The sequence below is a fragment of the Spodoptera frugiperda genome, chromosome 9 (genome assembly GCF_023101765.2).
Source record: "Spodoptera frugiperda isolate SF20-4 chromosome 9, AGI-APGP_CSIRO_Sfru_2.0, whole genome shotgun sequence".
Taxonomy (NCBI): Eukaryota; Metazoa; Arthropoda; class Insecta; order Lepidoptera; family Noctuidae; genus Spodoptera; species Spodoptera frugiperda.
Window position 1 is genome coordinate 9,173,639 of NC_064220.1, and position 22,455 is coordinate 9,196,093.

Here is a 22,455-nt window from a genome sequence, read left to right on the forward strand (position 1 = left end):
TAAATTGATACTTTTTTAACGTCTCGTCGTCTCGCTACGAAAGTTAGAAAATCTTATTAATATTATAAATGCGAAAGTTTGTAAGTTTTTGTATGTTTATTACTCAATCACGTCGAAACGGTTGAAGAAATCGGGATGAAATTTGGAACAGGGGTAAAATATGATCTGGTATAACACATAGTTTTTACTTTTACGTTTTATCCCACGGGAATGCGGGCGAAATCGTTGGCAGAATCTGATGTCCAATATATTAGCTATTAGATAGATAGTGTGTGCCTAAGGTATTTTCTTCGGCGAAAGATGACCTTTATTTTTTGTTTATCTAAAGGATATGTGATATTGGAAGGATTTTGTCATCTTTTTTGATATTTTTTTATAGAAGACCTTAAAAAGTCAAGAAGGAAATAAAGTCTTAAGTCGATTACAAAAGAGCTCATTTTTTTGTGAAAAGAAAAACATTACACCTAAATAGAGTATACTTACATTCTCCATTCTCACCAATTATTAGGCATATACGCTTACTGTCAAGTTTATACCATAATAGAATAAGATTAGAGTACTTTATTGTTTACAAGTCTGGTTAAACGAGAAAAACCTCTAGTTAAACTTCGTAAGCCCTCGCACGTGCTCTTAACGACATTTTATTTTATTTCTAACTTTTTGTAACAGTAAACAAGAATTATTTCATTACGAAATAAAATGAAACTAACTCACGTTTTCAAACTACAATTTAATTAGTAGACTTTAGAATTCATTATCCCAAATTACTGACTTGAATTGAATTGACTGCGAGTGGTCGCAACTGCGACTGCAAGTCAAGGGATCACGTGTTCTAATTCTATATTGGACAAAGTATTGGTTTCTTTTTGGTAATTCGCAAAAATTCTCAGTAGTATCACAGAGTTTATTACATGGAAATTATAACATAAATTGTGGAAAGTGGATGTACACTGTACAGTGGCATTACGTGCCCATAATGTGCACCTGTCTCCACCCCTTCGGGGATAAAAGGGGTGACGTTATTTAATTTCTATTATATCACAAATTAAGGTTGTTCTTCTTAATTAACAGAACTTTTGTACCATAAAATATAAATTACAGACGTTTCACTCAGTTTTTGCTAGTTAGTATACAGATAAGGTGAGCCAATTGCCATACATTCTGGGAAATATTCTATGCACAAAAAAGTTTAATAAAATATTTATTGCTAGATCGACGCGCGACAACATGGCTTAAATAATATATTTGTGATTCCCTGTCAAACACAGTTTGTAGCTTACAAAAACTGAAATGTTTATCGCTACTCATGTGTCAAATAAGTTACACATCTAGAGATTCGAAGTGGCACCTTGATTCAAACATATTCAAATCTTCTTGAGACGAATCTCAACAGTCTTAAGAGGTGAATGCCCTTTAAATATACTGTGAACTCCAAATGACTACGCTCATTTGTACCTACAGGATTGATGAAAATAGAAATACCAAGTCACTACGTGGTGAAGGCTTTTTCAATTAACGTCGATTAAGCAAAATTACTTGCATTTTGATTAAGTCGAGGCTTGATCGTTTATAAGTACTACCCTATTAGTTTACACCTTTTTGTAGTCATTTGTATAATACTTAATGAGCCTTATATTATACACATTGACTTCGATGGCTACGTGGATAGTTTCAAAACACACGCATCTGATTAATTCGACTAATTTACAGAACTGTGAGATAAGTCTATAGAAGGTATTGAAAATTACGGTTCTTCATCAGCAAATCCTGCTAAGTTTAGTAGGCAATTTGGTAGTAAAAACTGCAAATGTAAGTAAATCAAGAGAACTAGAAAGATAAATTGATGGATCACTGAAGAAATTCAAAGTAAATCACTAACCAGTACACTTAATACGAATTTAGTTTACGTTGAACTAAAACGAAACGAGAGCGCGTTCGACTCTCTGAGAGCTTAGTACAAGTTTGTTTTACGTTTAATGAGAGCGGGTTCGGCACTCTGATCGGCCGGCACGAATGAACCAACCAATCAGGGCGCTGAATGCACTCTCGTTTCGATCTAGTTGAAAGCAAATTCGTACTAAGGGCCGTACGATTGGCTGGTGCGAATGAACCAACCAATCAGAGCGCCTCTTTCATACTAAGCCCTCTGAACTGAAATCAAATAAAACATTATAATTCTAACTTTATCATTCATTGTTAAGTAGTGTAGATGTATCGTAGTATAGTGCTTAACTCTCATTTGGACTGTAACAATGACTGGCAATTGTACTGGCGATTAATCAACTCAATTTAAATTTCACACAGACAGACAAGTACCTTAAATCTTTTGTATTTAATACGAAGAACAAATCTGTGTACTACAACTTAATTTACAACTGAAGGTAAACTAATATAAATCGAGTTTGTTTTCTAAATATTTACTTTCAAAGTATGTATTTACAATTAAGTTCTTTATTTACTGAAATTTTATTAAATTCCAGTAAATTTAGTTTTTGTTATTAATTTATTCAGTTAGTATTTTGATTATACTGACTTTTATCAATTACATTATTAGGTAAAGGGTATATTTCTAAATATTTTCATAATAAACGTATAACGTATATATATTTTTTATTATTTCAGTTTCATCGTAACTTAAACTTAGTGAATGCATACCTAGACACATATACACAGATTCATAGAAGTCTATTAGCATCAAGTCAATATTTAAGTTATAATTACTAAGATCTCTTCTTAAGATTAAGACTGCCTCGTTGGTCGAGTGGTCGCAAGTGCGGCTGCCGGACACGACACTTCGGGTTCGATTTTCAGAAATTCTCAGTACTAGCACGCAGTCTGCAATCGTGACCGGTATATGACAATAGACTCACCCCCTATTACATGGAACTTAACACTAATGGTGATAAGTAGGTGTACATTGTATAGCGGCATTAGTGTTTACCTCTGCCTACGTTTTTACTAAGATCGACAACAATCCTGTTAATCCTCTAAACTAGACATTTTGATAGGATTACACTTTATCATTGAAAGTGCAAATGAAACCACTAAGAAATAAACATCAAACCTAAAATGCAAATTGATGAATCGCCAGACTTTGAAACTCACACTTCTATTTCTCTTTTGTTAGTCTTTGGATACAAACACGAGCGGGTCAACATACTCCAATCTATCAATTCGAATTTGTAACTTTACCTCAAATGAATACAGTCACAAATCAAATAAATAAAATTGAAATAAAAGAGTACGTTCACCTGCTATCTGTACAATGACCCCAAAAAGTTATTTATCAGGAAAATACCAGCACGTAGGTACAAGAGGGACTTAATTTCCGATATCTTCCTTATATTTTGTCATTTAATTATATCTAACGACCATCCACAAGTTACCAACGAAAGGCGAGCGAACTCGTAATCTTGTTATAAGCTATTTTTCGCTTAGGAACTCATTTCCCTTCGAAAATTATGCGAATGTTTGGATTCTGAATTACTTCTGGATAAAGTAGGAAGCTATTTAGATTGAGTTTTGTTCTTATTCTATAGAAGACATACACACATACATACATCAACAGCCTGTAAGTGGCTTCTGCTGACCAAAAGCCTCTTCTCACACAGAAAAGGCTTGAGTATTAATCACCACGCTTGCTCAATGCGGGTTGGCGATATTAACCTTATAATTAGAAATGTTATTAACCGGTTTAGAGCAATAAAAACCGGTTAATAAGCCCAGGTTTCCTCACGATGCTTTCTTTCACCGTTTATCAGTTGTGTCTAAATAATCTCGAAAAAGTACTATAACTTGGAAAAAGTAACTTTGGTACTTGCCATTGGTAATTTTCGATTCACCATCATGCATGCATATTATTGTGGAGCCTCCATCATCATCATCATCATAATTGACTAACCAATGACTACATGATCGGCTAATAGAAAAACAGGTTTTCTTAAACCTTCCCCCACACTAGGATTTTCACCTGTGTCGTGGGTGCGTTTACGAACATACCAGTTCACATGCAAATTACATCCAGATCCGAAACAACAATTTGTGGATCACTCAAGAGTTGTTCCGTGCGAGGATCGAACCCGCTACCCATTGCCGCCCAGCTACCGCACCAATTTGTGCAGTCAAATGTTATGTTATTGATTTACAAGAACGTATAAAACACAGACAAAAATAGTGTTCTTTTAATTCGATCTTGGCAACAGAGTGTAAATAATACGAACCGTAGAAATAGCGAGGAGATAAGTTTTCCGATCAAAAAACCAAAGTAATTGTGCGAAAGCTGATATGGTTAGGATTAATTACGACCAATAATGATAAAAAACAGCTCACGGACATTTTTTTCACCAAAACCCTTGTTTCTCGGGTAGATATCGTTTTAAAAAATGATATTCACGAAGAAGGCATTAATAGATAAGAATCAGAGATAGCGACAAATATTTTCTGTAGCTTATGCGCAATATTCAAGTTATAACAAGTCGTAAAAACACAATGATGCAATAAATTATTTCACAATCAGATACAGCAAAGATAGATAACATCCCTACTTCTATTTGTAGTATTAACAGAAAAGAAACCTTTTTATTTAAAAAGTAGCTATAGAGTTTCTTGCTCATTCTTCTCCATCCACCAGCTACATATTGGAACGAGCTTCACTGACGGACGAACTGACTATCTGACAATTCAATTTGACCTAGTCGATTTTATTTATACCCTCGGCAAGAATAAGGGTGGTAACAAATGTATCTCTATCATCACCACACGATTATAAGTAGCATGTGACTAAAGACGTAAGGTTCTATTGATTGCTCTGGTCAATAACCTTTATGAATGGACGCTCTTTCATCAATCAACTCATATGAATCAATCAATTTCCTTTTGTTTACATATTTTTGATACTTACTGGCTTTGTCCAGATGTGTTAGATGGACATCCTTTTAGGTATGTGTGATACATTAGTCTTTGTATGAATGCTGAAATAGAAATGAAATAGTTAACTGCAAATTCATTAAAGCGGAGGCCTACCAAATATTTCAGGGAGAAGTCCAGATAAGAAGCTCTCGGTAGCCCCTTCCAAGGGTCCGTGGCCTTTTGTTGCCAACTTAACTTCATTATTATTCTCATTCTTATATTGTGTGAGTGAGGTTACCGGAGGCCCAATTACCCCAATCCCCAATCTTCCTAATCCCCGATTTCCCAACAACCCTTAAATTCCTAACTCCCTAAATGCCGGCAACGCACTTGCACGTGGTGGTTCAAGTGTCCATGGGCGGCGGCGATTGCTTACGATCAGGTGATCCGTCTGCTCATTTACCGGCTTATACCATAAAAATGGCCATGTCCTTGGGCGTCAATCATCAATCAATCACATCATATTCTACAAGACGTTCACTGCTGAATATAGGCCTCCCTTAGTGATTTTCATACCATGCTTGGGGAATAGGTATTTAGATGTATACACCTTGTTCTTTATAGAGACTGGGTAAATACTAAATAGGTGTTAAATAGTTGTTTTGTAGAAGTAAGAAAAAGACACAACTTGTTTTAAAGTATTTATTTTGCGTTTGAATATTATTAAATCGACTTCAACTAAAATACCAAGCCACCATCATTACATGGACGCATTTGTACTTCCTCTGTGTGCGCTATATTATACCGTTACTTGGTTATTTTTTGCTTAAAAAGTTAATACAAATGCGTTGTATTTGATCTGAACTTGTTCCTATTGCACCAGATACCATGGTTTATGAATATTGCTGAAAATTCTTTCTACAAGAGGAAAACAACAACCTACTAGTGCAATTCTCACTTAATCACAAAAATAACAAACACTTGAAAGCTACTCTTACTAACTGTTGCTGCTGCTGTTACAATACCAACAAATGATAATTCAACTCCACATTAAAGCAATTGATAATATTTCTATCATAAAAACTAAAATTCGAAATGGTAACATGACTGAAACGCTCATTATGACAACATCGACAACTAGGACTGGCCATCTGAGATCTTCTTCGCCAGAACCAAAGAGGTTGAAGTGAATACCTATCTTAAATCAGATTACATTATTAAATCGATTCAGTGAATTAGAATGACTTGACTGGTTGGTGCGGTGGCTGGGCAACTGGTTGCCGCACAACGGGTAGCGGGTTCGATTCCCGCACGGAGCAACTCTTTGTGTGATCCATAAACTGTTGTTTAAAAATATAGAGCTGCCGTTCTATAATTTACCTACCTCTTAAGTTAAGTGCAATCGTGTACGATGACTTTCTTATTTTAACGGAAAGTGGCTGGCAGTGTGGATATTATATTCTAATAATGTTTTTTAAAGCATATATAAAAATCAGCCCTCAGAATTTAAGTTAGTTAGTCCTATTTTTACTTACCTTTCTCACCAGGTACGCAGGCGTTCAAAGTACATATAAAAGCTACTCGGTATCCCACGTTTTGCCTTTCAGAAAATAAGTTATGTCTGGCAGCTCTGGGCTCTTGGTCCATGTTGCTTCAAACTCGTGGTAGAGGTACTGGTCTCCATCTCGCCTCATGGACACGTCTCCCGTGACGTCACATGTAGATATCTGAAATCATTAACATTACCAATTACTTTTCTTCTCCTCTAGATTATGTTATATTTGACTATTTAGTAGCATACTGTTACTGCAAAGTATTACTGGGCTTTTTTCGGCTTTGGTCGCAAGTGCAACTGCCGAACAAGAGGTCTCGGGTTCAATTCCTGGGTTGGGCAAAGTATTACTGGGCCTTTTTCGGTTTTTCGAAAATATCTCAGTAGTAGCACAAAGTCTGGAATTGTGCCCAGTATAATTATGGCAATAGGCTCACCCCCTATTATATGGTACTTATAACACAAATGGTGAATAGTGGGTGTACATTGTATAACGGCACCCCTTGCAACAGTCGCAATCACTCGTCCAACGACCGAAACGTCGGCCGAAACGTCGTCGGCTAAAACGTCGCCGGCTGAAACGTCGTCGGCGGAATCGTCCGCTGAAACGTCGTCGGCGGAATCGTCCGCCGAAACGTCGTCGGCGGAATCGTCCGCTGAAACGTCGTCGGCGGAATCGTCGGCTGAAACGTCGTCGGCGGAATCGTCGGCGGAATCGTCGGCTGAAACGTCGTCGGCCGAATCGTCCGCTGAAACGTCAAAGTCTAGATAATGACGACTCTTGCAGTAATCAGTTTGCAACAGTCGCAATCAGTCGTCCAACGTCGGCTGAAACGCCGTCGGCGGAATCGTCAAAGTAATCGTAATGATAACTTTTGCAGTAATCAGTTTTTATCCATTCTTTGCGGCGCAAGGTCGGTCTTTTCGAGGAATAAATAAATAGAGTTAGTCTGTGTTAAAATAAATGAAAATGGATGAAGAATTCAAGGAGATTGAGCAACCACGTTCTCAAACAACGGTTCTTGAAGGTCCATCTTATTGTATTGACGATTTTAATATATTCTTGAGTCCAAACGTTCTAAAGCCAGTACCTCAAACCAAACCACAGGACGATGACAGTATTCCAGAAAATTCCACATGAATTCTGACGGTGGTAAGTATTGGTTTCAACTCACTTGCTTGTAGGTTATGTATACCTTGTGCGCTGTAGCATGGTGCGGCTGACAGATTCAGTAACGTTTCGTATCACTCTTGAAAGTTGCTGCGATTTAAAAATTATGCCTTAGTATTTTAACTGTATCGTAAGTGTAAGTGTACTTAATTAAATTAAAACCAACCGGAATGTTCCATTAGAAGTACTATTTTGTTATCTGACTCAAGTTAAATTTGAAGCTTAAATATCGATATTCTTATTACTACCTTGTACTACTTCATCAATGTTTTGGCAAAGAATTCAAATTATTCCCTATCATGTTATACCTTATCAGAAAGCTGAAGAATTGTAGATATTTTAATGCACATTTGCAGCACAGTTGTCATGGACTTTTTTTTAATATCTTACAAAGAAAAACAACTTATCACAAATTTATTTCTTTTTTTTAACATTCGATCGTCTGCTACGACTCAGTTGGTACAGTTATTTACAGTTTTAGTGTTTTAAATAATAAAAGCAACTAATCTACTACACAAAAAAGCAAAAACAAAACAAAATTTAGCCACCAAAGACAAAGCAAGGGAGAAATAGCCAAAAAAAGGGGAAATTTTATCAAAAAAGTAAAAATGCCGATAATTTAAAAACGGTTAAGTTTGGGATATGGGGTCGCATGGTCAAATCAGTCAGGAATGATGTAAACTATCACGTCTTAAAGGATTTAGGTCGACTTAACCTTTAACCCTGTATACACGTAGTTACACTGCACAACTAAATAACACACACATTTAATAAAAAAATTAAAGAGAATTAAATGTATGCTGCGAGTGTCGATAAAGATAAAAAAAGATTTTTCTAATGTCCATCCCTAAAGAGAGACGTCAACGTCATACAGGCATCTGTCAGCCGCACCATGCTACAGCGCACAAGGTAACGGTAAAATGGGGTGAATAGATTTTTTTTATTAGGATTATTAGTTTGTTTTCATGTTTTTGGTTTTAATAGAGCATTTTTGGTTTTAATAATGAATTAATAAAAAATATTAAAATGGTGTAAACAGTTCTAAATTACGTGAAAACACATAAAAATGTTGTTCCTATTTTTTTCTATTAAATTGCATTATTAATCCGATTCATATGTAATTTATATCTCGGCAGGTGGATTAATAATTTTCTGGTACCTTGCCCAGCTTAAAAACCAAATAATAGTTATTATATGTGCACATCAACCTACTGTTCTATGCAGTTGCAGCAATAATGTTTTATGGCTGTCCTGCCTTTAGTGTTATTTTCATATAATATACAAAATATGTTTTCCTACTAATGTGTCTACTTTGTATTTTCCCACGCAATAAATTGGAGTTTCAACACTCACAATGCAAAAGAACAAAGCGAATAATATCTGTCATTTTGACGAAAAACACAACAAATTGACAGCAGATTGGCAGCACTAAAGTCAAATTCAAAGCAAACTACTACAAATACTTGGTCTTATCATAACAAATACCAATAAAAATCGTTTTTTTTTAAAAGGACAAATTGATACAAAGTTATTAGCGTCAGACATTTACTAAAATTATTGGTAAATTACATTTTTGTTGAACAGCCTGTTCAAAAATAGCCAGATTTGGACAATCTCCTTTGATGATAAGCAATCATCAAGGATTGCTTATCATCAAGTGATTAGTATGCTAAGATAGTTAATGATTGATAATTTAATACATATTTAACGATAAGTAGACCTACTACCTATGTCAAAATTATAAATAATATTTATTTTTGCAAATAGGTTACAATGTAACTCTTTTATCATGATACAAAAACTACAATGACAGGTAGTGTTCCCTCACAAGCCTTTTAAACTAACCCGGAGTTTTAGCACGTCGTGCTTCCACTAGTAATGCATTCCACAACCGAGCCGCTTGTATTGTGAAGGACTTGTCGTAGAAGCAAGTGGAGTGCTTACGGATGCTGAGCTTAAGATTATCTGATAAATATAGGAACTTCGTATGTGTGTCACCCAGGAACTGAAAGTGTTCCTTTAGATATCAAGGAGAAGCAGGATTGAAAAGTATTAAACAATAAAGAAAGAATATGAGTGTTCCGACGAAGGCGAATAGGAAGCCATTTGAGCTTAATCCGACATTCAGAAACATGATCATACTTGCGCAAACCAAATATAAATCTGATAGAAAGGTTTTGAAGTCGCTCAAGCTTGTCCAATTGTTCTTGGGTGAGATCAAGATAGCTGACATCAGCATAGTCGAGTATTGGTAGAAGAAGAGACTGAACAAGTGCGTAAGAAATTACGAAGTCGCCTCAAGGAGCCCGCAGAAGCAAACAACTTACGACTGACCTCCTGCAATTGTTTGTTTCAGGGGAGGTTCCTGTCGATGTAAGTCCCCAGGTTCTTAACGTCGCGAAAGAAAGGAATGTTTTTTTTTTATATTTAATGGGTCCACGTTTGGCCGCTATCTCGCCTGATGGTTAGTGATGATGCGGCCTACGATGGAGCACGTCTGCCCATAAGCAACCTATTCACTCGGGCTTTGAAGACACTCCGGTTATACCCATCAGGAAACACAGACTCCGGCCACTTTGGGCAAGGCGAGAGGGAGTGTCAGACTCTTACTGACTAAAAACCATCCCGTTCCTTCTCCTGCTTTTTGAGCCGGAGCCCCGGTAAACCCGCTAGGTAGTCCGCAGCTCCGGATCAGACATCAGCCCTATTGGGCCCCATCTGTTGTGGTCTGATGGCTCTTTGCGGCGCGCGCGTAACGCGACGCGCCGCACGCACGGGTCTGATTCTATTCGGGCGGTGAGCTACCCTTGCTCGCCGTCCGCAGGCCCGCACTTACGGTGGCCAGAGATCGTCCCGCGATCCCCGACGCCCGGAGTCTCTCGCGACGGCTGGGGCGTGAGGAGGTTCGTTCTCTCACGCGCCCCGCCTCCTCCTTAGCCAGCATGACTGCTTCGCAGAAGGAGATGGCATCCCAGTCCCTCTCGCTCCGCACCATGGTCTGAACCAGTGCCGGGCGCGAGAGGTCGCCGTCGCCGACCACATCTCTGAGGACTTGGCGGTGCTCAGCCCACGCAGGGCACACCGCCACCGTATGTTCTACCGTGTCCTCCGGGCGGTCCTCGCAGTGATGCCTGGCCGTTTCCAATAAGGAACAGGAACCTACCGAAACTCCCATGTCCGGTAAACACCTGCGTCAGACGGTAGGTGAGGACGCCGTGGCGCCTCTCTAGCCACTCCTCAAAGAGGGAACTTACCGCTGCAATGACAGCGAGCATAGAGTTCCACTCCCTAGCATTTCGCACAAGGAAACTTAAAGCGAAGCGCTTCGTGCGAGTGGGTGGGATATCTACCATGAAACGGTGACGCCTCACCGATTGTCTGGTTCGATGATGGAAAGGAGGATAGGGGAATTAAGTTGTGCAATTCCCCGCACACTCTCTGAAATGTATCCGGTAAAAAATGGAAAGGCTTACAACCTTCAAGGCTTTGAAACCGGGCCTCCACAAGCGCATCATCATTGATGAGCTTCTTGGCACGCCTTTCGATGTGTTCTAGTGCATCGAGCTGGTATTTACTGGAAGTTAATAGGATGACGAAGAGAGACGAGGCTTTAACCATGACTCGGAAACCAGGATAGCATGGACATCTTTGCAATTGAAAACTGTCAGCATATCAATGAAATGAGCCGGAACACTCTCTGCATTTATGTGGACCACATTAAAGTCGAGTCGAGAAACATCAGAAAAAATAGATACAAGTGTATTAGCTAGAGGAGGAACACTATTAAAAATGTCATCGTCTGCTGATAAAGAAATACACGTCAGAGTCACTTTTCGGAGAGACTGAAGCTCGAGATGCCTCAGCATGAAAGCAGAGCCTTTGACCAATCTTTTACGGTTCGAGCCGTGCGACTGTGGAATGCGCTACCACTTTTAGTAAGGCAGGCACAGTCGCTCGCTTCGTTTAAGGTGCTCGTGAAGGATCACTATCTTTCCAAGCTGTAACACATCATTATTTCCTTGCAGTCGTTTTCTTTCTACTGTCACATATCTTGTCATTTATATCATAATTATTATTTCTTGTGTATGTATGTATGTATAATTGTATATGTATGTAGTTTTGTATGTTATATATATAAATGTGGCGTAATGCCTCACGACTCGTGAGAGTCGGTATTCCACAATCCTCCCGCCCTGAGACCCTCAAGGAAGAGGAGGATCGCGTCCCCTATCGACGTATATAGTATTCCCTAAAACTTTAGTGTATATATATATATATATATTGATGAAAAGCAATATCAACAATGTCAAAATTGGTAGTGTCAAACGGTTGGGGAGAAATAGAGTTTCGGTCGACTTTGAGTCTCATGAGGATGCTAATAGTTTTTTGGTAAATTGTGCGTTTTTATAAAACTACAACCTGTCAATCTCTCTGTTCAATATTTCTAGAATGGGTATAGTTAGGGATGCCCCTGTTGAATAGACAGAGGACGAAATAATAGATAATGTCAGGGTTCCCACTGGATGCGGAGTAGTTATAAAGGCCAGGAGAATGAACCGGAAGGTGAGTTCTACAAATGGTACTGAATGGAAACCTAATCAAACTGTAGTTCTTACCTTTGACGGCCCGACATTACCAAAGAAAGTTTTCTGTTTCTACTCGGCTCTCCCAGTAGAATTGTACACATACCCAACGATTCAGTGCTTCAACTGTTGCCGTTTTGGACATACACGCACCCTGTGTCGCTAAACCGCGTTGCTTCAGATGTGGCCAGGATCATTCTGGCGATAGCTGCAAAATTTCAGAAGTTGATGTGCATTGTATTAATTGTAATGGCAACAATTTTGCCAACAATAGAAGTTGCCCTGAACTGGGCCGCCAGAGGAGCATCAAAGCTTTGATGGCGGAAAACTCGATCTCCTATACGGAAGCAAGCCAGATATTCGCTGCAGTAAAGAGGTCTTATTCCGAAGTGTCAAAGTCAATTCCCAATTACATTGACTCCTCTCCTAGTAAAAAATCATCCCAACAAAGAACATCCTACAAGAAACTGTCTTCCTCAAACCGAAATCCCATGGTGCCCTCTCTCCTAGTTGTGATAAGAAGGCTCATCAGGCCCTTATCCACAACCACTCTTTTGTTCCAACCAAAAATGGTTGCGTTTTCCCAGTGGAATTCGGAACCAACACTCGTAGCCCCAAAGACATTTTAACCATTATTTTCAATATGTTAATGGCAGTGTTATCAAACCCTGCCCAAACTGTACCGGACCACGTTGCACACCGACTAGCTACAATACTTGACTATATCTACAAAATTCCATCCGTTAACTCTACTGGAGTGGAACGTGAGGAGTGCTCTTCCCAGGAAAAGTGACCTGCTGTACCTTATATACCTTGGTTTGCGAAGTTCACTAGACTTCCCCGACACACTGTTTCGTCCTTTTGCAGACTCAGACTCGACCACTGCAGCAGTCCAGTCTTCTTTCGTAAGATCCGCATGCGTGACAATTCGTTGTGCGAATGCGGTTTTGATGAGGGTACTCTGGACCACAATTTTTCTTGCCAACTGAATTCAAAAATGCCACAATCCAAATCCCCTCCCTATTAATTTCCACTCCCTTCTTACTTATATATATATATATTATATTTTTTTACATTTACGAGTGATTTACGTAATATATAACGTATACTAACCTAAATGTTTTGTCCAGTTGTTTCAGTTTACTAACAACTACCACAAAGTTATAGTTCAACTCAACAAATCTATTCTCCGACTCACCGTGGGACACTGCGAGCTTCACTACTCCGACGCACTGGAGTATCACCCTGCACCGCGCACCCGACTCACTGGGCATTCAGCGGCACAGTTCCGACTCACTGGAACTAGGGAAATTCTACACTGGCTCTGGTACCGCTCATCTCAAGCATCGACAGCCGTCTCAACAGGATCGACCTCCAGTCTTGGGGGGGAGTGATGTGGTTGTCACCACATCACTCCCCCCCCTGACAAGTGACAGATGACAGAGGTCGCACATAGACTATCGACGAGCAAATCAACGGATGACGTCATAAATATCCTGCATCGCACATATGAAGTTGACATGCAAATTAACACGGATAGAAAATCCCAACGAACAACAGTGGGCAGAAAGCCCGCCAGGCTGATCACCTCGCCTGGTCGGAGGATCCTCCTTTTCTTAGGGAACTTTACTCTAACCCTAAACTATCTCGAGTATAGGTCTGGGCTTCTGCGTTGCACGACCCATCCTGTGGCACCACTTGATGTCTGGCACCTTCATCAATTGGCATCAATGCATTAGCATCAATTCTCCTTGGCATCAATGCTCTGTGCCAGAAAATTAACTTGCTGTTGAAGCATTGTGAAGCTAATGCAGTCATGACAAATGTCCGAAAAGCAGCGAACTCCAGTGATAAAACCTGGGTGTTATCGGGTGTGCTTGAGGTTTTTCTGTGCTCCTCCTCGAAGTCAGTCATTCGAGTCAATCGTACACTCTTGGCAGAGTGGTCGTGGTTGCATTGATGATATTAGGAGGTTACGTCGTCGGTCTTCTCAGCATCAATTGCCTTCCTGGCAATGGTTTTGGCGAGCATACATATTCCTGCTCAAGTCTGAGACTGATTTGGTGAGCGCTTTCATGATTTCAGTGACTCCTCTATGTGGTTGTAGTAAATAGTGAGGACTGGCAGATGGTAGTGATTAATTATTTAAGATGATCGTTGAAGTTAATATATAATAACAAATAAAAATATTTGTTATTATATTTAATTACATTAAATTGGAATATTTAAATTTTTAATACATTAAATTAAATTTAATGCATTAAATTGGAATATTTAAATTTAAAAATTACAGCCGCCACTGGCCGGCTCCTATGTTTATATTTTTAAATATTATTTTATATTGTATTTTATAAGTATTATTTAAAAAAAATAAATAAAAAAAATAAACATTTTTTTTTATTACCAGCTCAATGTATACATTTTCCAATTTACACAGTGACAACCGCACTAGGCTCAGCCTGTATCGCGGCTTTTAATAATACAGCGTTTACCTTAGGACTAGTCTAATAGTAATTATCAAAGAAAACCTAAAATACAAAAAGGAAAATATAACAATTTCAAATAAAATGAGGTAATTAGGTGGAGTGTGTGTGAATATGAGTGTATACGTGTATGTTTGTGCGTGTTTATATGTGTAAATGTGCGTGTATGTGTATGAATGTACGTGTATGCGAGTGTGTGTATGAATCTAACATAGTCCAGTCAATTTAGTATTTCACCTCGGAATTCGAGATACCCAGCTGTAATTTTGTATATACTTGTATATTGACCCCCTAAAACTTGTCTCAAAACCTACATATGGTAGGGTGTAAGCAACTATTAAATTTTAAGGTCCAAAGGTCCCAAAAAACGTTTGTTTGCGCTTTTTTGGAAATATCTCATTTCCTATGGGTATTTGGTATTTGCATTCAATACCAATATTGTAGAATACAAAATTCTCTACAACTTTTGCATAAACTTTTTTTATACGGTGAACCGTTTTCGAGATAGAGGGCGGAGAGCGCACGGTCACTGCATCTCTTCAAAAATTTTTTTTTTCGTCTAACCTATCCGTGATGGTTGTCTATGGATAGGACATTAAAAAATACTTCATGGTTCCTAAAACCATTTTTCGTCAAAATCAATTGTTTGAAAGATAGACGCTTCCAAAGGGGAAAAATGAGGTCTATAGAATGTGTCCTGCCCTCTAATGAATTTTTTAAACTGAAACTTTGTAGAAAATACACCATATTTCGATAACCGCTATTCAACATATTACAACATATTTGATATGTATAATTTATTGCCTACCATTAATTGCTTACCATCACGTGATAGGATTTGTAACGACCCTGGTGATTGCTTATTATCAAGTATTGAGTCAGCACACTTACCGGCTTATAGATTAAAAAAACGATAGTTAATGATTGATAATACGTATTTATAGATAAGTAATTTTCCGTTGACACTGATTAATTAGTTTTTTTTTATGATGGAAAATCATCCAATGACTTCTCCCGCCTTGGGCAAAGCGAGAGGGAGTGTCAGACTCTTACTGACTAAAAACCACCCCGTTCCTACACCTACCCGTCGAGCCGGAGCCCCGGTAAACCCGCTAGGTAGTCCGCAGCTCCGGATTAGGCATCAGCCCTACTGGGCCCTATCTGTGGTGGTCTGATGGCTCTTTGAGGCGCACGCAGAACGCGACGCGCCGCACGCCAGGGTCTGGTTCTGGTCGGGCGGCGAGCTACCCTTGCTCACCGTCCGCAGGCCCGCACTTACGGTGGCCGGAGATCGTCCCGCGATCCCCGACGCCCGGAGTGTCTCTCGCGACGGCTGGGGCGTGAAGAGGTTCGTTCTCTCACGCGCCCCGGAGACGGCATCCCAGTCCCCCTCGCTCCGCACCATGGTTTGAACCAATGCCGGACGCGAGAGTTCGCCGTCGCCGACCACATCCCTGAGGACACGGCGGTGCTCAGCCCATGCAGGGCACACCGCCACCGTATGCTCCACCGTGTCCTCCGGGCAGACTGATTAATAAGTAGACCTACTAATTTCAAATGATAAATTATAAATAATATTTATTTTTGCAAATACAATGAAACTCTTTGCCACGTCAATCTCTTAACTAACTAGATGAGGCCGACATTTCCTATCGGACTACTCTGAGAAGAAATGGCGAAACAAACTCAGAGGTCAAATCAAATCAAGACGTGTGAGAGAATGCGTTTAAGCGTTCCTAAATTCAACTAATAAGAAAGGTATTTTCTTGAATTAACAAAAAATAAAATAAAATACATGTAAGCTAAAACGCTACATGAGCAGGTAATTGAGTGATTCTTCAAAAAAAAAATACCAAATGATATCGGCGTCATTATCCTCAACCAAAAGTTAACAATTCTGCCGTTTGAAACACAAAGTTTGGTTTCAATTAATTAAGCTGTGACTCTGCTCTTAATACTTATCCAATCAAAATAACGCGGGAGAATAATTATTTGTTAAATAAAAGTTAATGTTTTTTGAAGAAACACCCAATTACTGTATTAATTAAAAGAAACACATATCTCAAAACTGCCTCGTTGGCCGAGTGGTTGCAAGTGCCACTGTCGGGCAAGAGGTCTCGGGTTCGATTCCTGGAAATGTGCCCGGTATATGGCAAGGCTCACCCCCTATTACATGGGACTTACAACACAAATTGTGAAAAGTGGGTGTACATTGTATATAGTGGCATTACGTGCCGTAATGTGCACCTCTGCCTACCCCTTCGGGGATTAAAGGCTTGACAATATGTAATGTAAATATCTCAAAATTGTACATTAATGATGAAATAAAAAAAAAATTCGCTTGGAGTTATTTTTTTTGTTTTTCGTTTTTGGAGAACATAGCAACGTATATATTTATTTCACTACCAAAAAGTAGAGGTTTCAACGAACAAATAGCCCATCGACTTTTAGCTGATATTTTGACGCATGAATATTCGATTGAAAATTATTTTTCTTTTCGATTTTAAATCAATATCTGGAGAAAAAACTTTTTTTTCTTGTTATAAGGCAAACGTTACATTTTCCTCATCGTGTTTTTACATTATTTTTCCGTCATATTAACTCGAAAACTGCTAAACCGATTTCCATGCGGTTTTCAACAATGTATAGACTAATTGCTAACCAAGGTTTAAGTATTATAATAATATGTTACGTTTCAAGTTGAACTGACAAAACTGTGGATGAGGAACGAATATACCGTCAATGAGTCACGCGATCACGGTCACACCACGTGTTTAAAATATTTTGATATTTCGCATGAAAATTATATAAATTCGTTGAAATGTAAGCCCTAAACATTAATAAATCAATTTCTTTCAAATTATTGAGTGGAATATCACTAAAAATGTTTGGAAAACCGTGCTGCGTAGTAGTATATGATAGACCGTTTGCACTGTTTTAACACTTAAAAAACACAGTATTTTGGTAATTATGACGCAATCGTAACACTAGAATACATAGAAGATAACACTCACTTAAAACTCGTGGCAGCCCAACAAAACGGCGACAACCGCCAACGATGTGGCGTTAATGCCTTAGTGGTATCCGTGAGGCAAGAGCACTCGATAATACAAGCCTGTGTACTTCAATTTATCACACCTATACGTAATGTAACTAGATATGAACACGAAACAACATCGGGCCCAAAGTATTTTTTGGTACGCTTGAAAGATTTGATATATAAACTAATATTACGAATAAAGAGGTAATATTTTTTATGAATAGGCTCAATAACTACTGGACCGATTTTAAAAATTCTTTCACCATTATGAATGTACGTCTTTCCAAAGCAACATAGGATACACTTTATTTTGAAAAAAATGAGGGACGGGAAGAAAACTTAAATAACATTTATGTTATTACATAATACTACTAATAATAATAATACTTAAATAACATTTATGTTATTTAAGTAATATGAAGGGACAAGTAGATGACATAATATAAAAGTTATAAAATAACTTGGTTTTAATAGTGTTTGTATGAACGACAAAGTAATAATTTGCGGTTTTTGAAAATGTTTTATTTCTTAAAAACTAATAATGTTATCTCATTCAAACCAATTTTCGTTGAGAGTTTTCATTAAAATCTACAGCATATATTTTTTTTAGCTTTCTCACTTCCTTATTTTAGAAGTTAGAGGGGGAGGGGGACACAATTTTTTCCACTTTGGAAGCGCCTAACTTTCAAACAATTAATTTTAACGAAAAATGGTTTTAAAAACCTTAATGTCTTTTTAAAGACCTATCTATAGACACCAATCACGGATATGTTAGCAGAAATTTTTTTTTGGATCAGTTCCATGTATGGGGTCCTGCTTTAATTTTTAAATTTATTATTTTTTATTCAAAATTCAAATAGCGGTTATCGAAATATACCAACCTACAAAGTTTCAACTATGTAGGCCCAACAGTTTCGGAAATAAATGGCTGTGACATACGGACGGACGGACGGACGGACAGACAGACATGACGAATCTATAAGGGTTCCGTCTTTTGCCATTTGGCTACGGGACCCTTGCCAATTAGAGTATTTAACAATGGGAAACTTAAAATATCACACGTAGATAACTTTTAATTTAAAAAAAAAATAACGCCAATCTACTAAAAACTCTATAACTTGGTTTGGTTACGATTCATAGACCTAATTCTTTTTGTTATTGATTTTACATACAGTACTCTAAACTATGGCCTAGGTTTCACCTTTGGCAAAAACAAAAAATATGCCATCTATGTATGGCAAAAGTTGCATTGCCCTAAAAAAATTAAAAGGCACTCCATACATGGAATTGAAAAAAAAATTTTTGTGTACCGTCGGTTTCCCTGGGGTCTCATCATCAAATGCTTACCAAACGTAAACCCTACCGAATAAAAAAATAAGCACCACCACAATATATCGATCGAATCGATGTTCAAATCTACGACTATCGTAAATATGACGACAAATACTTGTTATAATGCTAATAAAATAAAAACTACTGAACCAATCTGAATCAAATGACAATGCCAGAATCTCTATAAAGCGTTGCCCCACCAAAAAATATAGTTTACAGGCATGCCAAATGTAGCATTTCAAATGTAATTATATGCTAAATGTATTAGTTATTTATAGGTACCGTACTAATAGAGCAATAGCTGCTCTATTATTTGTGATAACTAAAAACATGTTTAAATGCCTTTAGGACTTGCGGTTTCTATGTAAATCAAAGAACAGGTTGATTGCAGTTATAATGGTAGATATAATTAAATTAAATTAATTAGAATGTGCATTCATTATAATATACAATGTGATAGGGGTGGGACTTCTAACCCGTTAAGGCTGAGTACTACATCTAATTTTATCGACAAAAAAAAAAAAAAATATGGAGGGTTGAACCCCTAATTGAAAATATTGAAAAATAGTGATTTTTTCGGTAAAAATAATTCACAAATGATTTTTTTTTCTCACCAAAACATTATCAAACATGTGAAAAAAGTAATGAATTAGTTAGCCAAGGTTATTAGCTACCGTTTGTCGTTATTTTTTTTTTGTTTCTACGACGCATACAACCTTTGATATCACATGAAGTAAAAAAAATATATTAAAATAGCCATAATTTTTAGGGGGAGGGGATTCGACCCCTTCGACCCCCAACTTTTGTCGATAAAATTAGATGTAGAACTCAGCCTTAATGGGTTAGAAGTCTCACCCCTATCACATTGTATATTATAAAAAGAAATTAAATTAACTAACAGTATGTATTCATACCAAATTCATATTATAATCCGTACACATTACATTAATAAATCTTTTTTTTTATTGATTGACTCGTTTTGTTCCTCGTGTAAGCGTACTAAGAAACGCAGATGGTCGCGATAAATACAGGAAATAGGCCTTGGGTTTTTTAAATTCTTTTTATTCCCTAATTTTTATCCGCAAGTTTATCAGAATAATAATTAAGTAACCAAGGGTCCTATTTTCATTTCATAATTTTGTTTAATTTACATTTCTTGTACATTGATGAAATTGAGTGGGGCAGGATCTGGCATTGTCATTTACCTGTAGAGTATCTTTGCAATGTATTTCGTATTTAAAACTAACTAATATTATTACTATAAGTAAAAATATTTTGTTGGAAGACTTCTGAGTAAAACTACACTTCCATTTGCCATACAAATAATGTTATTGTAGAAGACAAAACCAATTTCGTATAATGTATGTTTACCTAGTTTTGCTATGAACTGAAATAGACTACATTTATATATTTCCACAATAAAAAAGATGCTACTTTTAGCACCTAATATTATTTTTTCTAGTTCATGTTGCTATAGGTGTCACAGTACCTACTGATTGATATGTAAGAATCAATCATTTTACTGTTCCCTTTACCAAAATAAATGTTCTAAAAGACCTAAAAGGTTCTGGTTCAGTAACTTTGTAGGTCACTTAAATATTCTACTTCTTAGTATCTTTTATCATTTTTCCATCCTAGTATTCTTAAGCACTTACAGTAAGTCGGAAAGCTTAGCTTTCGATTCAACGAACAGGTTATATTGTAAGAGATTTTTATCTGAAATTTCAGAAGAGGTAAATCGTAAAGATTTGTCCGACTCGTCTCCGTCATATTAGGTTATTGATACCTAGAAGTACTCATTTCTGTATAAAGTTATTTGTGACTGCACCGTTGGGTAACGGGCTGCCGCGCAACGTGTAGCGGGTTAGATTCCCGCACGGAACAACTCTTTGTGTGATCCACAAATTGTTTTTTCGGGTCTGAGTGTCATGTGTATGCGAAAGTCCTAGTGTAGGGCAACGTTTTTTTTTAAGAAAAAAAGAAAAAGTTGTTTTTAAATTTCCTCTATCTATATGCCTTCGGAGAAAACTACAGTTTTATTAGTATGCAAAAACACCCTTACACGCGCTGTTTTCATTACAAACCCATAGCAAATCCCACATGGAATCCCTTTCTAAATAATTCCATGCATAGCAGATTTCATAATACTGAATCTTCCTTGTACACAGATCGACACGCGTCATGGAAAAAACGAAGATAGGCTTGCTAAACGGACACGTGCACGGCGAGACACGGCAGGCGAAATCTAGAAAGGCAATCATACGAATGCTTGGTACGTATATTTAGATAAGAAACCCCTTCCTAGCCAAATTGAATCTGTAAACTTTATCTAGATTTTCTAAGGTTTTTTCTGAGACTAGAAACTTGGGTAATCCCAAGTTCGAAGCACTAAGCTTATTCGTTCTATTTTAGTGACAGAAGAATTGCATTCTTTCATTTACCTATGTAGATGTAGATTCTTTACGATCTCCATTTGAATTTACATAACTTGTTCAAATTGGTGTCTGTGTCTGTCTGTCTTTCGTTTGAGTTGAAGTTGAATTTAGTATACACAAGTTTTTTTTTTTAATATTGACAGTTGCAAGTGGTAAGTTGTAAAATCTAGACTCTAGACTAATAAATTAAATTGAAGTGTCTGTTTGTAATATTCAAATAACCGCTTTTTATGTATACGTACGATATATAAACTATAATAACTATTCTTACAATTTTTGTCTGTCTGTCGATTTGTTTCGGCTAATCTCTGAAATTGCTATTTTGATTTGACGATTTTGACGAGACTTTTGTTGGCAGGTAGCTGATGTATAAAGAAGTAACCTAGGCTATTTTTGTTTTAAAAATTGAAGTTTACAACATCCGTAATCCACGCGAGTGAAACCCCGGGAATCAGTTAGTTATATTTATATACATATATAATCAAAGGCGGATAAAAGAAACTGCCTATTCAAGTATTATTATTTACGAAATCGGTTTAAGATATTCTTTTAAGACTTTATTTCATTAGGTAATGAAGTTTTTATATCTCTGATCGTTTCTAAAACACTCAATAACTTGCACTGACTTATATTCCAAGTAATAAAACAAGATTCAAGGGTAGAAAGAATTTTATGACAGTACTTACATTTTTATGTAACGTTTTATGTCCGTTGCCGAAACATATAGTACGAAGATATTAGGATAACTGATTTCTATACAAATATGTGCGAATTTGTTGACTGTCATTTTATTTCGGTTATAGGATGAGACAGGGTACTATAAGAAATCAACTAATTAACTGTAAAATATGTTAATTGCCAGTATGTAAACATTAATCTATTAATAATCTTTTTGTTACGTGGCTCATGTTTCAGTACGTGGAGTGAACTTTTAGACTGCCTCATTGAGTCCTTAAACTAAACTTCATCAATAAACTCATATAAATACATTTTTTTTAGGTTCTGTTTGTA

At 37.3% G+C, this 22,455-nt stretch overlaps 2 protein-coding genes and 1 long non-coding RNA gene across 6 annotated transcripts in view; 2 read left to right on the top strand and 1 right to left on the bottom strand.

The window, feature by feature from the left end:
- Positions 1 to 17,791, bottom strand: part of LOC118271267 (histone acetyltransferase KAT2A) — a 94,918-nt gene extending 77,127 nt beyond the window's left edge. Inside the window, exons 1-2 of one of the 3 annotated variants that reach the window (XM_050695820.1) lie at positions 17,652 to 17,791; positions 6,384 to 6,575 (exon numbers count right to left, since the gene is read on the bottom strand). The gene's annotated coding sequence lies outside the window, so the exon portion shown is untranslated. Of the gene's footprint in view, positions 1 to 6,383; positions 6,576 to 7,575; positions 8,646 to 13,352; positions 14,068 to 17,651 lie in introns of those variants that run through there. The other 2 variants (XM_050695822.1, XM_050695821.1) reach the window with 2 other exon arrangements.
- The window catches only part of LOC118271083 (neuropeptides capa receptor-like), a 148,755-nt gene that overhangs the window by 62,737 nt on the left and 63,563 nt on the right, over positions 1 to 22,455 (top strand). For both annotated transcript variants that reach the window (XM_035586968.2, XM_035586967.2), the window contains exon 5: positions 21,178 to 21,281. In XM_035586968.2, coding sequence (XP_035442861.1) covers positions 21,178 to 21,281 — 104 coding nt within the window. The remainder of the gene's footprint in view (positions 1 to 21,177; positions 21,282 to 22,455) is intronic.
- On the top strand, positions 9,959 to 11,590 carry LOC126911030 (uncharacterized). The gene is made up of 2 exons (XR_007705590.1): positions 9,959 to 10,231; positions 10,373 to 11,590. It is a non-coding gene; the product is annotated as an uncharacterized LOC126911030 (long non-coding RNA).